At 51.8% G+C, this 17217-nt stretch overlaps 1 protein-coding gene across 1 annotated transcript in view; it reads right to left on the bottom strand.

Moving 5' to 3' along the window:
• The window catches only part of LOC126141559 (uncharacterized), a 447793-nt gene that overhangs the window by 309971 nt on the left and 120605 nt on the right, over positions 1–17217 (bottom strand). The window contains exon 2 of the mRNA XM_049915262.1: positions 9448–9576. Within this exon, the coding sequence (XP_049771219.1) occupies positions 9448–9546 (99 nt within the window). The 5' untranslated portion in view covers positions 9547–9576. The remainder of the gene's footprint in view (positions 1–9447; positions 9577–17217) is intronic.

Below are 17217 nucleotides of genomic sequence, written 5' to 3'. Positions count from 1 at the left end.
CACCACTGTGGTGTCGCAGGCCACTGAGCGATACTATGCACACGACACCACTGTGGTGTCGCTGGCCACTGAGCGATACTATGCACACGACACCAATGTGGTGTCACTGGCCACTGAGCGATACTATGCACACGACACCACTGTGGTGTCGCCGGCCACTGAGCGATACTATGCACACGACACCACTGTGGTGTCGCCGGCCAGTGAGCGATACTATGCACACGATACCACTGTGGTGTCACTGGCCACTGAGCGATACTATGCACACGACACGACTGTGGTGTCACTGGCCACTGAGCGATACTATGCACACGACACCACTGTGGTGTCACTGGCCACTGAGCGATACTATGCACACGACACCACTGTGGTGTCACTGGCCACTGAGCGATACTATTCACACGACACCACTGTGGTGTCGCCGGCCACTGAGCGATACTATGCACACGACACCACTGTTGTGTCGCCGGCCAGTGAGTGATACTATGCACACGACACCACTGTGGTGTCGCCGGCCAGTGAGCGATACTATGCACACGACACCACTGTGGTGCCGCCGGCCACTGAGGGATACTATGCACACGACACCACTGTGGTGTCGCTGGCCACTGAGCGATACTATGCACACGATACCATTGTGGTGTCGCCGGCCAGTGAGCGATGCTATGCACACGACACTACTGTTGTGTCGCCGGCCAGTGAGCGATACAATGCTCACGACACCACTGTGGTGTCACTGGCCATTGAGCGATACTATGCACACGACACCACTGTGGTGTCACTGGCCACTGAGCGATACTATGCACACGACTCCACTGTGGTGTCGCTGGCCACTGAGCGATACTACGCACACGATACCACTGTGGTGTCGCCGGCCACTGAGCGATACTATGCACACGACACCACTGTTGTGTCGCCGGCCAGTGAGTGATACTATGCACACGACACCACTGTGGTGTCACTGGCCACTGAGCGATACTATGCACACGACACCACTGTGGTGTCACTGGCCACTGAGCGATACTATGCACAGGACACCACTGTGGTGTCGCTGGCCACTGAGCGATACTACGCACACGATACCACTGTGGTGTCGCCGGCCAGTGAGCGATACTATGCACACGACACCACTGTTGTGTCGCCGGCCAGTGTGTGTTACTATGCACATGACACCACTGTGGTGTCGCTGGCCACTGAGCGATACTACGCACACGATACTACTGTGGTGTCGCCGGCCAGTGAGCGCTCTATGCACACGACACCACTGTTGTGTCGCCGGCCAGTGAGCGATACTATGCACATGACACCACTGTGGTGCCGCCGGCCACTGAGCGATACTATGCACACGATACCACTGTGGTGTCGCTGGCCACTGAGCGATACTATGCACACGACACCACTGTGGTATCGCTGGCCACTGAGCGATACTATGCACACGACACCACTGTGGTGTCACTGGCCACTGAGCGATACTATGCACACGACACCACTGTGGTGTCGCCGGCCACTGAGCGACACTAAGCACACGACACCACTGTGGTGTCGCCGGCCAGTGAGCGATACTATGCACACGACACCACTGTTGTGTTGCCGGCCAGTGAGAGATACTATGCACACGACAACACTGTTGTGTCTCCGGCCAGTGAGCGATACTATGCACACGATACCACTGTGGTGTCACTGGCCACTGAGCGATACTATGCACGACACCACTGTGGTGTCACTGGCCACTGAGCGATACTATGCACACGACACCACTGTGGTGTCACTGGCCACTGAGCGATACTATGCACACGACACCACTGTGGTGTCACTGGCCACTGAGCGATACTATGCACACGACACCACTGTGGTGTCGCCGGCCACTGAGCGATACTATGCACACGACACCACTGTGGTGTCGCCGGCCAGTGAGCGATACTATGCACACGACACCACTGTTGTGTCGCCGGCCAGTGAGCGATACTATGCACACGACACCACTGTGGTGTCGCCGGCCACTGAGCGATACTATGCACACGACACCACTGTGGTGTCGCTGGCCACTGAACGATACTATGCACACGACACCACTGTGGTGTCGCCGGCCAGTGAGCGATACTATGCACACGACACCATTGTTGTGTCGCCGGCCAGTGAGCGATACTATGCACACGATACCACTGTGGTGTCACTGGCCACTGAGTGATACTATGCACACGACACCACTGTGGTGTCGCCGGCCACTGAGCGATACTATGCACACGACACCACTGTGGTGTCGCTGGCCACTGAGCGATACTATGCACACGACACCACTGTGGTGTCGCAGGCCACTGAGCGATACTATGCACACGACACCACTGTGGTGTCGCTGGCCACTGAGCGATACTATGCACACGACACCAATGTGGTGTCACTGGCCACTGAGCGATACTATGCACACGACACCACTGTGGTGTCGCCGGCCACTGAGCGATACTATGCACACGACACCACTGTGGTGTCGCCGGCCAGTGAGCGATACTATGCACACGATACCACTGTGGTGTCACTGGCCACTGAGCGATACTATGCACACAACACGACTGTGGTGTCACTGGCCACTGAGCGATACTATGCACACGACACCACTGTGGTGTCACTGGCCACTGAGCGATACTATGCACACGACACCACTGTGGTGTCACTGGCCACTGAGCGATACTATGCACACGACACCACTGTGGTGTCGCCGGCCACTGAGCGATACTATGCACACGACACCACTGTGGTGTCGCTGGCCACTGAGCGATACTATGCACACGACACCACTGTGGTGTCACTGGCCACTGAGCGATACTATGCACACGACACCACTGTGGTGCCGCCGGCCAGTGAGTGATACTATGCACATGACAGCACTGTGGTGTCGCTGGCCACTGAGGATACTATGCACATGACACCACTGTGGTGTTGATGGCCACTGAGCGATACTATGCACACGACACCAATGTGGTGCCGCCGGCCACTGAGCGATACTATGCACACGATACCACTGTGGTGTCGCTGGCCACTGAGCGATACTATGCACACGACACCACTGTGGTGTCGCTGGCCACTGAGCGATACTATGCACATGACACCACTGTGGTGTCGCTGGCCACTGAGTGATACTATGCACACGATACCACTGTGGTGACGCTGGCCACTGAGCGATACTATGCACACGACACCACTGTGGTGTCGCTGGCCACTGAGCGATACTATGCACACGACACCACTGTGGTGTCGCTGGCCACTGAGCGATACTATGCACATGACACCACTGTGGTGCCGCCGGCCACTGAGCGATACTATGCACACGATACCACTGTGGTGTCGCTGGCCACTGAGCGATACTATGCTCACGACACCACTGTGGTGTTGCTGGCCACTGAGCGATACTATGCACATGACACCACTGTGGTGTCGCTGGCCACTGAGTGATACTATGCACTTGATACCACTGTGGTGTCACTGGCCACTGAGCGATACTATGCACACGATACCACTGTGGTGTCGCCGGCCAGTGAGCGATACTATGCACACGACACCACTGTTGTGTCGCCGGCCAGTGAGTGATACTATGCACACGACACCACTGTGGTGTCGCCGGCCAGTGAGCGATACTATGCACACGACACCACTGTGGTGCCGCCGGCCACTGAGCGATACTATGCACACGGCACCACTGTGGTGTCGCTGGCCACTGAGCGATACTATGCACACGATACCATTGTGGTGTCGCCGGCCAGTGAGCGATGCTATGCACACGACACTACTGTTGTGTCGCCGGCCAGTGAGCGATACTATGCTCACGACACCACTGTGGTGTCACTGGCCACTGAGCGATACTATGCACACGACACCACTGTGGTGTCACTGGCCACTGAGCGATACTATGCACACGACACCACTGTGGTGTCGCTGGCCACTGAGCGATACTACGCACACGATACCACTGTGGTGTCGCCGGCCACTGAGCGATACTATGCACACGACACCACTGTTGTGTCGCCGGCCAGTGAGCGATACTATGCACACGACACCACTGTGGTGTCACTGGCCACTGAGCGATACTATGCACACGACACCACTGTGGTGTCACTGGCCACTGAGCGATACTATGCACACGACACCACTGTGGCGTCGCTGGCCACTGAGCGATACTACGCACACGATACCACTGTGGTGTCGCCGGCCAGTGAGCGATACTATGCACACGACACCACTGTTGTGTCGCCGGCCAGTGTGTGTTACTATGCACATGACACCAGTGTGGTGTCGCTGGCCACTGAGCGATACTACGCACACGATACTACTGTGGTGTCGCCGGCCAGTGAGCGCTCTATGCACACGACACCACTGTTGTGTCGCCGGCCAGTGAGCGATACTATGCACATGACACCACTGTGGTGCCGCCGGCCACTGAGCGATACTATGCACACGATACCACTGTGGTGTCGCTGGCCACTGAGCGATACTATGCACACGACACCACTGTGGTATCGCTGGCCACTGAGCGATACTATGCACACGACACCACTGTGGTGTCGCTGGCCACTGAGCGATACTATGCACACGACACCACTGTGGTGTCGCTGGCCACTGAGCGATATTATGCACACGATACCACTGTGGTGTCGCTGGCCACTGAGCGATACTATGCACACGACACCACTGTGGTGTCGCTGGCCACTGAGCGATACTATGCACACGACACCACTGTGGTGCCGCCGGCCACTGAGCGATACTATGCACATGATACCACTGTGGTGTCGCTGGCCACTGAGCGATACTATGCACACGACACCACTGTGGTGTCGCTGGCCACTGAGCGATACTATGCACATGACACCACTGTGGTGTCGCTGGCCACTGAGCGATACTATGCACACGACACCACTGTGGTGCCGCCGGCCACTGTGCGATACTATGCACACGACACCATTGTGGTGTCGCTGGCCACTGAGCGATACTATGCACACGATACCATTGTGGTGTCGCCGGCCAGTGAGCGATACTATGCACACGACACTACTGTTGTGTCGCCGGCCAGTGAGTGATACTATGCACACGACACCACTGTGGTGTCACTGGCCACTGAGCGATACTATGCACACGACACCACTGTGGTGTCACTGGCCACTGAGCGATACTATGCACACGACACCACTGTGGTGTCGCTGGCCACTGAGCGATACTACGCACACGATACCACTGTGGTGTCGCCGGCCAGTGAGCGATACTATGCACACGACACCACTGTTGTGTCGCCGGCCAGTGAGCGATACTATGCACACGACACTACTGTGGTGTCACTGGCCACTGAGCGATACTATGCACACGACACCACTGTGGTGTCACTGGCCACTGAGCGATACTACGCACACGATACCATTGTGGTGTCGCCGGCCAGTGAGCGATACTATGCACACGACACCACTGTTGTGTCGCCGGCCAGTGTGTGATACTATGCACATGACACCACTGTGGTGTCACTGGCCACTGAGCGATACTACGCACACGATACTACTGTGGTGTCGCCGGCCAGTGAGCGCTCTATGCACACGACACCACTGTTGTGTCGCCGGCCAGTGAGCGATACTATGCACATGACACCACTGTGGTGCCGCCGGCCACTGAGCGATACTATGCACACGATACCACTGTGGTGTCGCCGGCCACTGAGCGATACTATGCACACGACACCACTGTTGTGTCGCCGGCCAGTGAGCGATACTATGCACACGACACCACTGTGGTGTCACTGGCCACTGAGCGATACTATGCACACGACACCACTGTGGTGTCACTGGCCACTGAGCGATACTATGCACACGACACCACTGTGGCGTCGCTGGCCACTGAGCGATACTACGCACACGATACCACTGTGGTGTCGCCGGCCAGTGAGCGATACTATGCACACGACACCACTGTTGTGTCGCCGGCCAGTGTGTGTTACTATGCACATGACACCAGTGTGGTGTCGCTGGCCACTGAGCGATACTACGCACACGATACTACTGTGGTGTCGCCGGCCAGTGAGCGCTCTATGCACACGACACCACTGTTGTGTCGCCGGCCAGTGAGCGATACTATGCACATGACACCACTGTGGTGCCGCCGGCCACTGAGCGATACTATGCACACGATACCACTGTGGTGTCGCTGGCCACTGAGCGATACTATGCACACGACACCACTGTGGTATCGCTGGCCACTGAGCGATACTATGCACACGACACCACTGTGGTGTCGCTGGCCACTGAGCGATACTATGCACACGACACCACTGTGGTGTCGCTGGCCACTGAGCGATATTATGCACACGATACCACTGTGGTGTCGCTGGCCACTGAGCGATACTATGCACACGACACCACTGTGGTGTCGCTGGCCACTGAGCGATACTATGCACACGACACCACTGTGGTGCCGCCGGCCACTGAGCGATACTATGCACATGATACCACTGTGGTGTCGCTGGCCACTGAGCGATACTATGCACACGACACCACTGTGGTGTCGCTGGCCACTGAGCGATACTATGCACATGACACCACTGTGGTGTCGCTGGCCACTGAGCGATACTATGCACACGACACCACTGTGGTGCCGCCGGCCACTGTGCGATACTATGCACACGACACCATTGTGGTGTCGCTGGCCACTGAGCGATACTATGCACACGATACCATTGTGGTGTCGCCGGCCAGTGAGCGATACTATGCACACGACACTACTGTTGTGTCGCCGGCCAGTGAGTGATACTATGCACACGACACCACTGTGGTGTCACTGGCCACTGAGCGATACTATGCACACGACACCACTGTGGTGTCACTGGCCACTGAGCGATACTATGCACACGACACCACTGTGGTGTCGCTGGCCACTGAGCGATACTACGCACACGATACCACTGTGGTGTCGCCGGCCAGTGAGCGATACTATGCACACGACACCACTGTTGTGTCGCCGGCCAGTGAGCGATACTATGCACACGACACTACTGTGGTGTCACTGGCCACTGAGCGATACTATGCACACGACACCACTGTGGTGTCACTGGCCACTGAGCGATACTACGCACACGATACCATTGTGGTGTCGCCGGCCAGTGAGCGATACTATGCACACGACACCACTGTTGTGTCGCCGGCCAGTGTGTGATACTATGCACATGACACCACTGTGGTGTCACTGGCCACTGAGCGATACTACGCACACGATACTACTGTGGTGTCGCCGGCCAGTGAGCGCTCTATGCACACGACACCACTGTTGTGTCGCCGGCCAGTGAGCGATACTATGCACATGACACCACTGTGGTGCCGCCGGCCACTGAGCGATACTATGCACACGATACCACTGTGGTGTCGCTGGCCACTGAGCGATACTATGCACACGACACCACTGTGGTGTCGCTGGCCACTGAGCGATACTATGCACACGACACCACTGTGGTGTCGCTGGCCACTGAGCGATACTATGCACACGACACCACTGTGGTGTCGCTGGCTACTGAGCGATATTATGCACACGATACCACTGTGGTGTCGCTGGCCACTGAGCGATACTATGCACACGACACCACTGTGGTGTTGCTGGCCACTGAGCGATACTATGCACACGACATCACTGTGGTGCCGCCGGCCACTGAGCGATACTATGCACATGATACCACTGTGGTGTCGCTGGCCACTGAGCGATACTATGCGCACGACACCACTGTGGTGTCGCTGGCCACTGAGCGATACTATGCACATGACACCACTGTGGTGTCGCTGGCCACTGAGCTATACTATGCACACGACACCACTGTGGTGTCGCTGGCCACTGAGGATACTATGCACATGACACCACTGTGGTGTTGATGGCCACTGAGCGATACTATGCACACGACACCACTGTGGTGCCGCCGGCCACTGAGCGATACTATGCACACGATACCACTGTGGTGTCGCTGGCCACTGAGCGATACTATGCACACGACACCACTGTGGTGCCGCCGGCCAGTGAGTGATACTATGCACATGACAGCACTGTGGTGTCGCTGGCCACTGAGCGATACTATGCACACGATACCACTGTGGTGTCGCTGGCCACTGAGCGATACTATGCACACGACACCACTGTGGTGTCGCTGGCCACAGAGCGATACTATGCACACGACACCACTGTGGTGTCGCTGGCCACTGAGCGATATTATGCACACGACACCACTGTGGTGCCGCTGGCCACTGAGTGATACTATGCACACGATACCACTGTGGTGTCGCTGGCCACTGAGCGATACTATGCACACGACACCACTGTGGTGTCGCTGGCCACTGAGCGATACTATGCACACGACACCACTGTGGTGTCGCTGGCCACTGAGCGATACTATGCACATGACACCACTGTTGTGCCGCCGGCCACTGAGCGATACTATGCACACGATACCACTGTGGTGTCGCTGGCCACTGAGCGATACTATGCTCACGACACCACTGTGGTGTTGCTGGCCACTGAGCGATACTATGCACATGACACCACTGTGGTGTCGCTGGCCACTGAGTGATACTATGCACTTGATACCACTGTGGTGTCGCTGGCCACTGAGCGATACTATGCACACGACACCACGGTGGTGTCGCTGGCCACTGAGCGATACTATGCACACGACACCACTGTGGTGCCGCCGGCCACTGAGCGATACTATGCACACGATATCACTGTGGTGTCGCTGGCCCCTGAGCGATACTATGCACACGACACCACTGTGGTGTCGCTGGCCACTGAGCGATACTATGCACATGACACCACTGTGGTGTCGCTGGCCACTGAGTGATACTATGCACACGATACCACTGTGGTGTCGCTGGCCACTGAGCGATAATATGCACACGACACCACTGTGGTGTCGCTGGCCACTGAGCGATACTATGCACACGATACCACTGTGGTGTCGCTGGCCACTGAGCGATGCTATGCACATGACACCATAGTGGTGTCGCTGGCCACTGAGCAATACTATGCACATGACACCACTGTGGTGTCGCTGGCCACTGAGCGATACTATGCACACGACACCACTGTGGTGTCGCTGGCCACTGAGCGATACTATGCACACGATACCACTGTGGTGTCGCTGGCCACTGAGCGATACTATGCACATGACGCCACTGTGGTGTCGCTGGCCACTGAGCGATACTATGCACATGACACCACTGTGGTGCCGCCGGCCAGTGAGCGATACTATGCACACGACATCATTGTGGTGTCGCCGTCTGTTGACCACTATTTCGCGCATGACACTACTGTCATGTCACCAGACGGCAGAGTGTTAAGTGTCAATTGCAGAGTAGTCATGCTGGTGTAGATTCAGACGTAGATGTCAAGCACAGAAGTTGGGCATGCGGTTCATTCCTCACAGCGCAGTGCGAGGTGACTGACCTGCTTGGTGATGAGGACGACGAGGAGGATGTAGCCGTTGACGAGCAGCCCCAGCACGTTGACCACGGTGAGGGGCACGCCCAGGGCGAGGGGGCTCATCACCGCTTCCCTGACAGTGGGCCGCTCCTCCTGAAACACCACCACCGCACCAACAGTCAAGCACCGCTGCTGCACGGTCCTGTCTTAACGAGTACTGCCTATCCAAGTCTTTTCAATGGTCACACAACTCATAAACAACTGCAGCCGGGCCATGTGTAGAGACCACACTGCATCCATGCTCCGTATGTCTGAAGATCTGATGCCATCTCGAATCCGCCACCAATGCTCTAACGTAGCACTAAAAGAAGAGTACTTAGCTGTGTACCTCCGTCGCTCTGGACACAGACGGGGCAATTGGGACCACCCTCTACCATGTGGCATCATTCGGATACGGTATGGAGTGGCATAAGGTCAGTACACTGCTGTCCCGACCTTTGTCGGCTTTGCAGACCTTGGAGCCGCTACTTCTCGTTCAAGTAGCTCCTCAGTTGGCATCACGAGGCTTAACAGACCACGTTCCATTCCTTCCAGCAACGAAAAATCCTTGGCAGCACCGGGAATCGACCTCGGGTCAGCTGCACGACAGTCAGCCGCGCTGACCACTCGGCTACGCAAGTGGACAAATGAACTAAACTATACGTTACTAAAGATCGAGGTAACGTGGACATTTCTTACAGGTGATGCATCCTTATTATGCTATCGTTATGAACCATTAATAACGTATGAGACCTTCTCCTCTGTGAAATGAGGTATTAAATTCCCTTGCAGATTGCTCCGTCCCTGCATTTGTGCCTTGAGAATGGCACGGTGTGCTGCTGTCGAAATATCGGCGGTGGTCGACGACGTCACCCGGCAGAAAACCCGTAAGTTATTTGAACATTAATAACGTAAATAATGACATTACTGACGAGTTAGGGAGGATGCATCGTGAATTGATTTTCTCTTTTCACCGGATTGTGCACTGATTTGCAACTTCTTCCAGGGAGTTTCACAAGGTAATCCAGAGAACTTGTGTAAGATTTGGAAGGTAGGAGAAGACGTACTGGTGGAAGTATTGTGAATCCTGCGTAGACAGCTTAGTCCGTAGAATAATCGTCAGGAAAACGCAAACATCCCAGATTAGTTTACCGAAACGTGGATGAAAGTACGCAGTAACAGGAAGAAAAACGATCTGGTAAATAGGCGTCCACAAACCAGCAGTTTGCGAGATAATTGCGGATGTGGAGTCGTCTGCAACAACACAATATCCAGTGCTGTATCCAGGCGTGAGTCACAGCTTGTATCATCCTGAATAGTGCATGGGGGCTTAATTTAAATACTACTGCAGATATTTTTTTAGTAGCAGTAGCGATTACGCAAGTCTCGTAAACGGCTGGCCCTGACTAGTATTATTACGCAATCTGACTGCTTAGAATGACAACAAGAATGTAAGAAAATTTCTGTTAGCACAATTAATTAATTAAGTCCCCAGCAACTATAAAACCTACGAAACAACAAACACAAGTGTAGCTGTTCTGTATGTGGTAGTATGACTCAACGCACATCTGGCACGGTTCTTCTTCAACAAGACAAGAATTTTTAAATACCAATTATACTGACGTGATAAAAGAAAATTAGAAATACTATAATTGCGCAAGAAAACCAGAATTACACTCTAATACAAGAACACACGCCAGATGCTTTGTTGACTGAACCTGTAATGACACATTATTCAGGTCACTGAAAGAATAAAAGAATAAAAGAAAATACCTCCATATATATTGACGAAATGCACTCTGATCATTACAATATCTCCATTAGAACAACATCTGCTATCTCTCCCATCAAACCACTGCATAAAACATGGAACAACACTCTCCACTACCACGTCTCACTCTGACTTCACGATAAGCAGTGTCCACCACAACTTCTCGGTAAGAACTGCTTGCCGCTACGTCTCAATAATCACTGCCAGTGGAGGCGGCGGAACAATACTCTCTGGCGCGATCTTTGGCGCTGTGGCTCAGTGTAGCCACCTTTCAATAGTGACTCTATTCTCCGGGCAGTGATCAGCCTCAGGGAGTTCAAACAGCAGCGAAGTAAGTGGCAGAATTATTCTTCTGTACTATGAAGTCCGCTCTGACCATATACATCTCCGTAGACTGGCTGAGTGAATCATTGCCATGTCTGGGCTATGCATTGACGTACGCTGTGTGTCGATCTCCTCCGCGGGAGGAAACTGAGACGGTCACGTTGTCATGTCGCAGCAACAACCAACGGCGGGAATATGCTGTTAACAAGATCGTTTGCTACTGGACCGCCTCTTCGAGAAATTTTCACAGCAGTGCGTCCAGCATGCCGCACCTGCGCCCACGCTTTAACGTCCGTTGCCTGCCGCCTGCTTAGTACAGACACGCTGCGCTCCGTTTTTTTTATGATTAATGACCAGCGGAGAAATGCTCCTACAGGAATACAGTACAGGCAAATATGCTCCTGTTTAAAAGCCTCTGACAGTGAAGTGGCGTAGCAGCTGCCCCATTCTAGCGTCCTTAGCAGCCTTAAAAATTTTTTCAAAAATTATGGCTTGCAAATATATTTGCGCTCTCTTTAACATGCAACTCACATTCCCTAAATATAGTGCGCTCACATCCAGTAGACCATCACTGTAAGTCCCTCATATCCATCCACTCATTTAGCCCAGCTCACTGTCTCTCCAACACGTCCAACTCCAAGTCACAGTCTCCTTCGTCGTGTCCTGCTGCTATTGTCTCCTTTCAGTGCCACTATCTCCCTCTTGCTCTCTCTTACAGCTCCTGTCTCACTCATTCCTTCCCGCTGCCGCCGTCACTTCTCACTGTCACTATTTCTCTCTTCCTCCTTGTCACTGCATAGACTCTCTCTCTCTCTCTCGTTATCATTGCCTCTCACCCACTTCCGCTTTCTCTTTCTCCTTCTCTTTATTCGTCTCCCACTGGCACTGTCTTCTCCCCTTTTTCCTAGCACCGTTCAGTCACTGTCAACTAGGTTTCACTACTAATGTGCCCCTCCCTTTCTTTCATACTGCCATTCTCTCTACCGCTCTTTCTATACCATAACCACTGTCTACTATCGTCCAGTATTTACTACATTTTCGCCTCTTTAAACAACATTTCGCCGCATACCGGACTTTTCGTGAGTATTTTACATATGCAAGTAGGGTAACTTTGAATCTTTGTATCACGGAAATGGATAACGATATCAATAAATTTTGAAGGTTGTTCGATGTCAGGAGATTAGGTTAATACAGTAAAAACATTAAGCCCTCCGTGCATAGGGATCTCGAAATTCCTGGCTCTGTTTGGGTACAAAAAAATGCTTAAAAATCTTTTTAAGGATTTTCTAAGGTACCTCACATGAACCATTGCTGCCTTGGTAAGCCCATTAAAGTCTTTTTTCTGAGTCATAAGTCTTCTGAATGGTTTGATGCGGCCCACCTCGAACTCCTCTCCTAAGCCAAACTCTTCGTCTCAGAGTAGCACTTGCAACTTACGTTTTCAGTTATTTGCTGGGCGAATTTCAATCTCTGTCTTTCTCTACAGTTTTTACCCTCTACAGGTCATCTAGCACCATATCAGTTAACAGATATCCTACCATCTTCTTCATGTCAGTGTTCAATGTTTTCCATATATTCCATTCCTCGCCGATTCTCCGGTGAACCGTCTCATTCCTTACCTTATTAGTCCAACTAACTTTCAACATTATTCTGTAGCACCACACCTCAAATGCTTTTATTGTCTTCTGTTCTGGTTTTTCCACTGTCCATGTTTCACTACCATACAATGCTGTGCTCCAAACGTACATTCTCAGAAATTTCTTCCTCAAATTAAGGCCTATGTTTGATACTAGCAAACTTTTCTTAGCCAGGAATGCCCTTGTTGCCAAAGCTAGTCGTTTTTGATGTACTCCTTCCTCCGTCCTGCCTAGGTAGCAGAATTCCTTAACTACTTCTACTTCGTCATCACCAATCCTGTTGTTAAGTTCCTCGCTGTTATCATTCCTGCTGCTTCTTATTACTTTCGTCTTTCTTCGATTTACTCTCAGTCCATATTTTGTATTCATTAGACTGTTCACTCCACTCAGTAGATCCTGCAGTTTCTCCACTGTCTCGTTAAGGATAGCATTGTCAGCAGCGAATCTTATCATTAATATCCTTTCACTTTGAATCTTAATCCCACTTCTGAGCCTATCTATTATTTCCATCGTTGCTTCTTCAATGTATAGATTGAACAGTAGGGGGGATAGATTACATCCATGTCTTACACCCGTATTGGCATATTAGATACCGTTATCGGCTTACAATAGCTCCAAAATACATCACTGCTCCACAGTGTACCTACTGTTTCCCTAACAATGGACAACGTGTAAAATTAGAAAGAGATTTAATCGAAAAGTTTACATTTCAAATACGTTTGCATTATGTAGTATAATACATTGAAGAGCCAAAGAAACTGGTACACAGGCCTAATACCGTGTAGGGCTCCCGCGAGAACGCAGAAGCCGCAACACGACTCGGCATGTCTGACGTAGTGCTAGAGGAAACTGACACCATGAATTCTGCGGGGAAGTCCATAAATGCGTAAGAGAGCGAGGGGGATGTAGATCGCTTCTGAACAGCACGTTGCAAGGCATCCAATATATGCTCAATAATGTTCATGTCTCGGGAGTTTGGTGGCCAGCGGAAGTGTTTAATTTCAGGAGTGTGCTCCTGGAGCCACTCTGAAGCAATCCTGGACGTGTGGGGTGACGCATTGTCCTGCTGAAATTACCGAAGTCCGTCGGAATGCACAATGTACATGAATGTACACAGGTGATCATACAGGATGTGTACGTACGTGTCACCTATCAGAGTCGTATCTAGACGTATCAGGGGTCCCATATCACTCCAACTGCACATGCGCTATACTATTACAGAGCCTCCACCAGCTTAAACAGTCCCCTGGTGACATGCAGGGTCCATGGATTGATGAGGTTGTCTCCATTCCCATACACGTCGATCAGCTCGATACAATTTGAAACGAGACTCGTCCGACCAGACAACATATTTCCGATCAACAACAGTCCAATGTCGGTGTTGCGTCCAGGCGAAGCGTAAAGCCTTGTGTCGTGTGGTCATCAAAAGTACACGAGCGGGCCTTCGGCTCCAAAAGCCCATATCTATGATGTTTCGTTGAATGGTTCATACGCTGAGACTTATTGATGGTCTAGCATTGAAATCCGCAGCAATTAGCGGAAGGGTTGCACTTCTGTCACGTTGAACGATTTTCTTCAGTCGTCGTTGGTTCCGTTCTTGCAGGGTACTTCTCCAGCCGCAGCCATGTCGGAGATTTGATTTCTTAGCGGATTCCTGATATTCACGGTACACTCGTGAAATGGTCGTACGGGAAAATCTCGGAGATACTGTGTCCAATCGCTCGTGCACCGACTATAAAATCACGTTCAAACTCACTTAAATCTTGATAACCTGCCACTGTGGCAGCGGTACTCATTCTAACAACTGTTGTCTTCTGTATATAGGCGTTGCCGACCGCAGCACCGAACTGTTTATTACTTATCTCTGTATTTGAATACGCATGCCTGTACCAGTTTCTTTGGCGCTTCAGTTTAGTTCATACTGTAGTCATTGGCGTCTGTCACCTACAAATTCACTATTATTCTGCAAATAGGCGGTTTTGGACTGATGTTTGGTGCAAGATTTCAGCTTCTCTTATTTTACACTTCCATCTGTATCAGATTTCGCTGTTAACTATGAACCACATTGTCAAATACAGTAGTAGGCTTCCTTGCTTCGTCCACTGTGTACCTTTTCTATTCCAAGGTAGCATTAGTCGTTCACTTCTTCTATTTCATAGTTCCCGATCCTTCTTCTGTCTATACATGGTGTATCTGAAATGAATGTAGAAAATAAGGTGGCTGGTAGAGCTGGTCATAGAAAGCATATCCCACATAGCAACCCTTGTCCGCATCCCTCAGTGTACGGCGCTTGTCGTTGTAGAACATCGTCGTGCACCGCCAAAAGGGCAGGTGCACAACACGCCATCCGAGCTGTCGCAGCAGCAACTCTGCAGCGTAAGGTTTTCGATGTATTTGTGGCATCAAGGTAAATGGGAAGACGGGGTTAAGTTTTACAAGCTTTATTTGAAAACAGCCACAGAAAGTGCTCGAAATTATGCCCTCCTGCTTGAATACAAGCTGTGCAACGGGCCTGGAGTGACTGTCGCAATCTTTCAAACACTCATGGCAAAGCGCAAATTGCATCGGAGGCTGCCACGATGCGCGCTATCAACTGCGTCAGACTAAATGGGTCTTTCGTAGATGAACACCTGAGGTGGCCCAAGAAGAAAGAAAATCAAGGGGTGTCAAGTCTGTGGAACGTGCAGGCCATGCCATCGGCCCACTGCGCTCTAATCAGGATTATTTATGGTATCAAATAATAGTTAGTACTAGATTGAGGATGGGTTATTATTTTGATGGAAAGTCATTGACAGAGGTATAAGTAACATCAGGTGCACCCCAGGGAAGTGTGTTGGGACCCTTGTGGTGATTGTTGTGTAATGGTATAAAATTTTAATAACAGCCTCAGACTTTTTGAAAATGGTGCAGCTGTCTACAATGAAGCATTTCTAAACAATGCTAAATTAATATTCAGTCAGATCTTGGAAGTCTTCAGAGTGGTGCAAAGACTGAAAACTTTCTTTAAATGTTCAGTAATGTAAAATTTTTCACTTCGAGAAACGAAGAAATGTGTTCTGGTATTACAACATCTGTGACTCCCAACTGCAATCAGTCAACTCAACACGAATACCATGGTGTAATAGCCTGCAATGCGGCTAATGTTATGCTTATAAAACACCGATGGGACGCACCCTAGAATATTACTCAAGCCTGTGGGATCCGTACCAAAATGAATTAACTGGGGATATTTAAGATATACATACACTCCTGGAAATTGAAATAAGAACACCGTGAATTCATTGTCCCAGGAAGGGGAAACTTTATTGACACGTTCCTGGGGTCAGATACATCACATGATCACACTGACAGAACCACAGGCACATAGACACAGGCAACAGAGCATGCACAATGTCGGCACTAGTACAGTGTATATCCACCTTTCGCAGCAATGCAGGCTGCTATTCTCCCATGGAGACGATCGTAGAGATGCTGGATGTAGTCCTGTGGAACGGCTTGCCATGCCATTTCCACCTGGCGCCTCAGTTGGACCAGCGTTCATGCTGGACGTGCAGACCGCGTGAGACGACGCTTCATCCAGTCCCAAACATGCTCAATGGGGGACAGATCCGGAGATCTTGCTGGCCAGGGTAGTTGACTTACACCTTCTAGAGCACGTTGGGTGGCACGGGATACATGCGGACGTGCATTGTCCTGTTGGAACAGCAAGTTCCCTTGCCGGTCTAGGAATGGTAGAACGATGGGTTCGATGACGGTTTGGATGTACCGTGCACTATTCAGTGTCCCCTCGACGATCACCAGTGGTGTACGGCCAGTGTAGGAGATCGCTCCCCACACCATGATGCCGGGTGTTGGCCCTGTGTGCCTCGGTCGTATGCAGTCCTGATTGTGGCGCTCACCTGCACGGCGCCAAACACGCATACGACCATCATTGGCACCAAGGCAGAAGCGACTCTCATCGCTGAAGACGACACGTCTCCATTCGTCCCTCCATTCACGCCTGTCGCGACACCACTGGAGGCG

This window comes from Schistocerca cancellata, chromosome 1 (genome assembly GCF_023864275.1).
Source record: "Schistocerca cancellata isolate TAMUIC-IGC-003103 chromosome 1, iqSchCanc2.1, whole genome shotgun sequence".
Lineage (NCBI taxonomy): Eukaryota > Metazoa > Arthropoda > Insecta > Orthoptera > Acrididae > Schistocerca > Schistocerca cancellata.
This window is presented reverse-complemented; position numbering and strand designations above follow the sequence as displayed.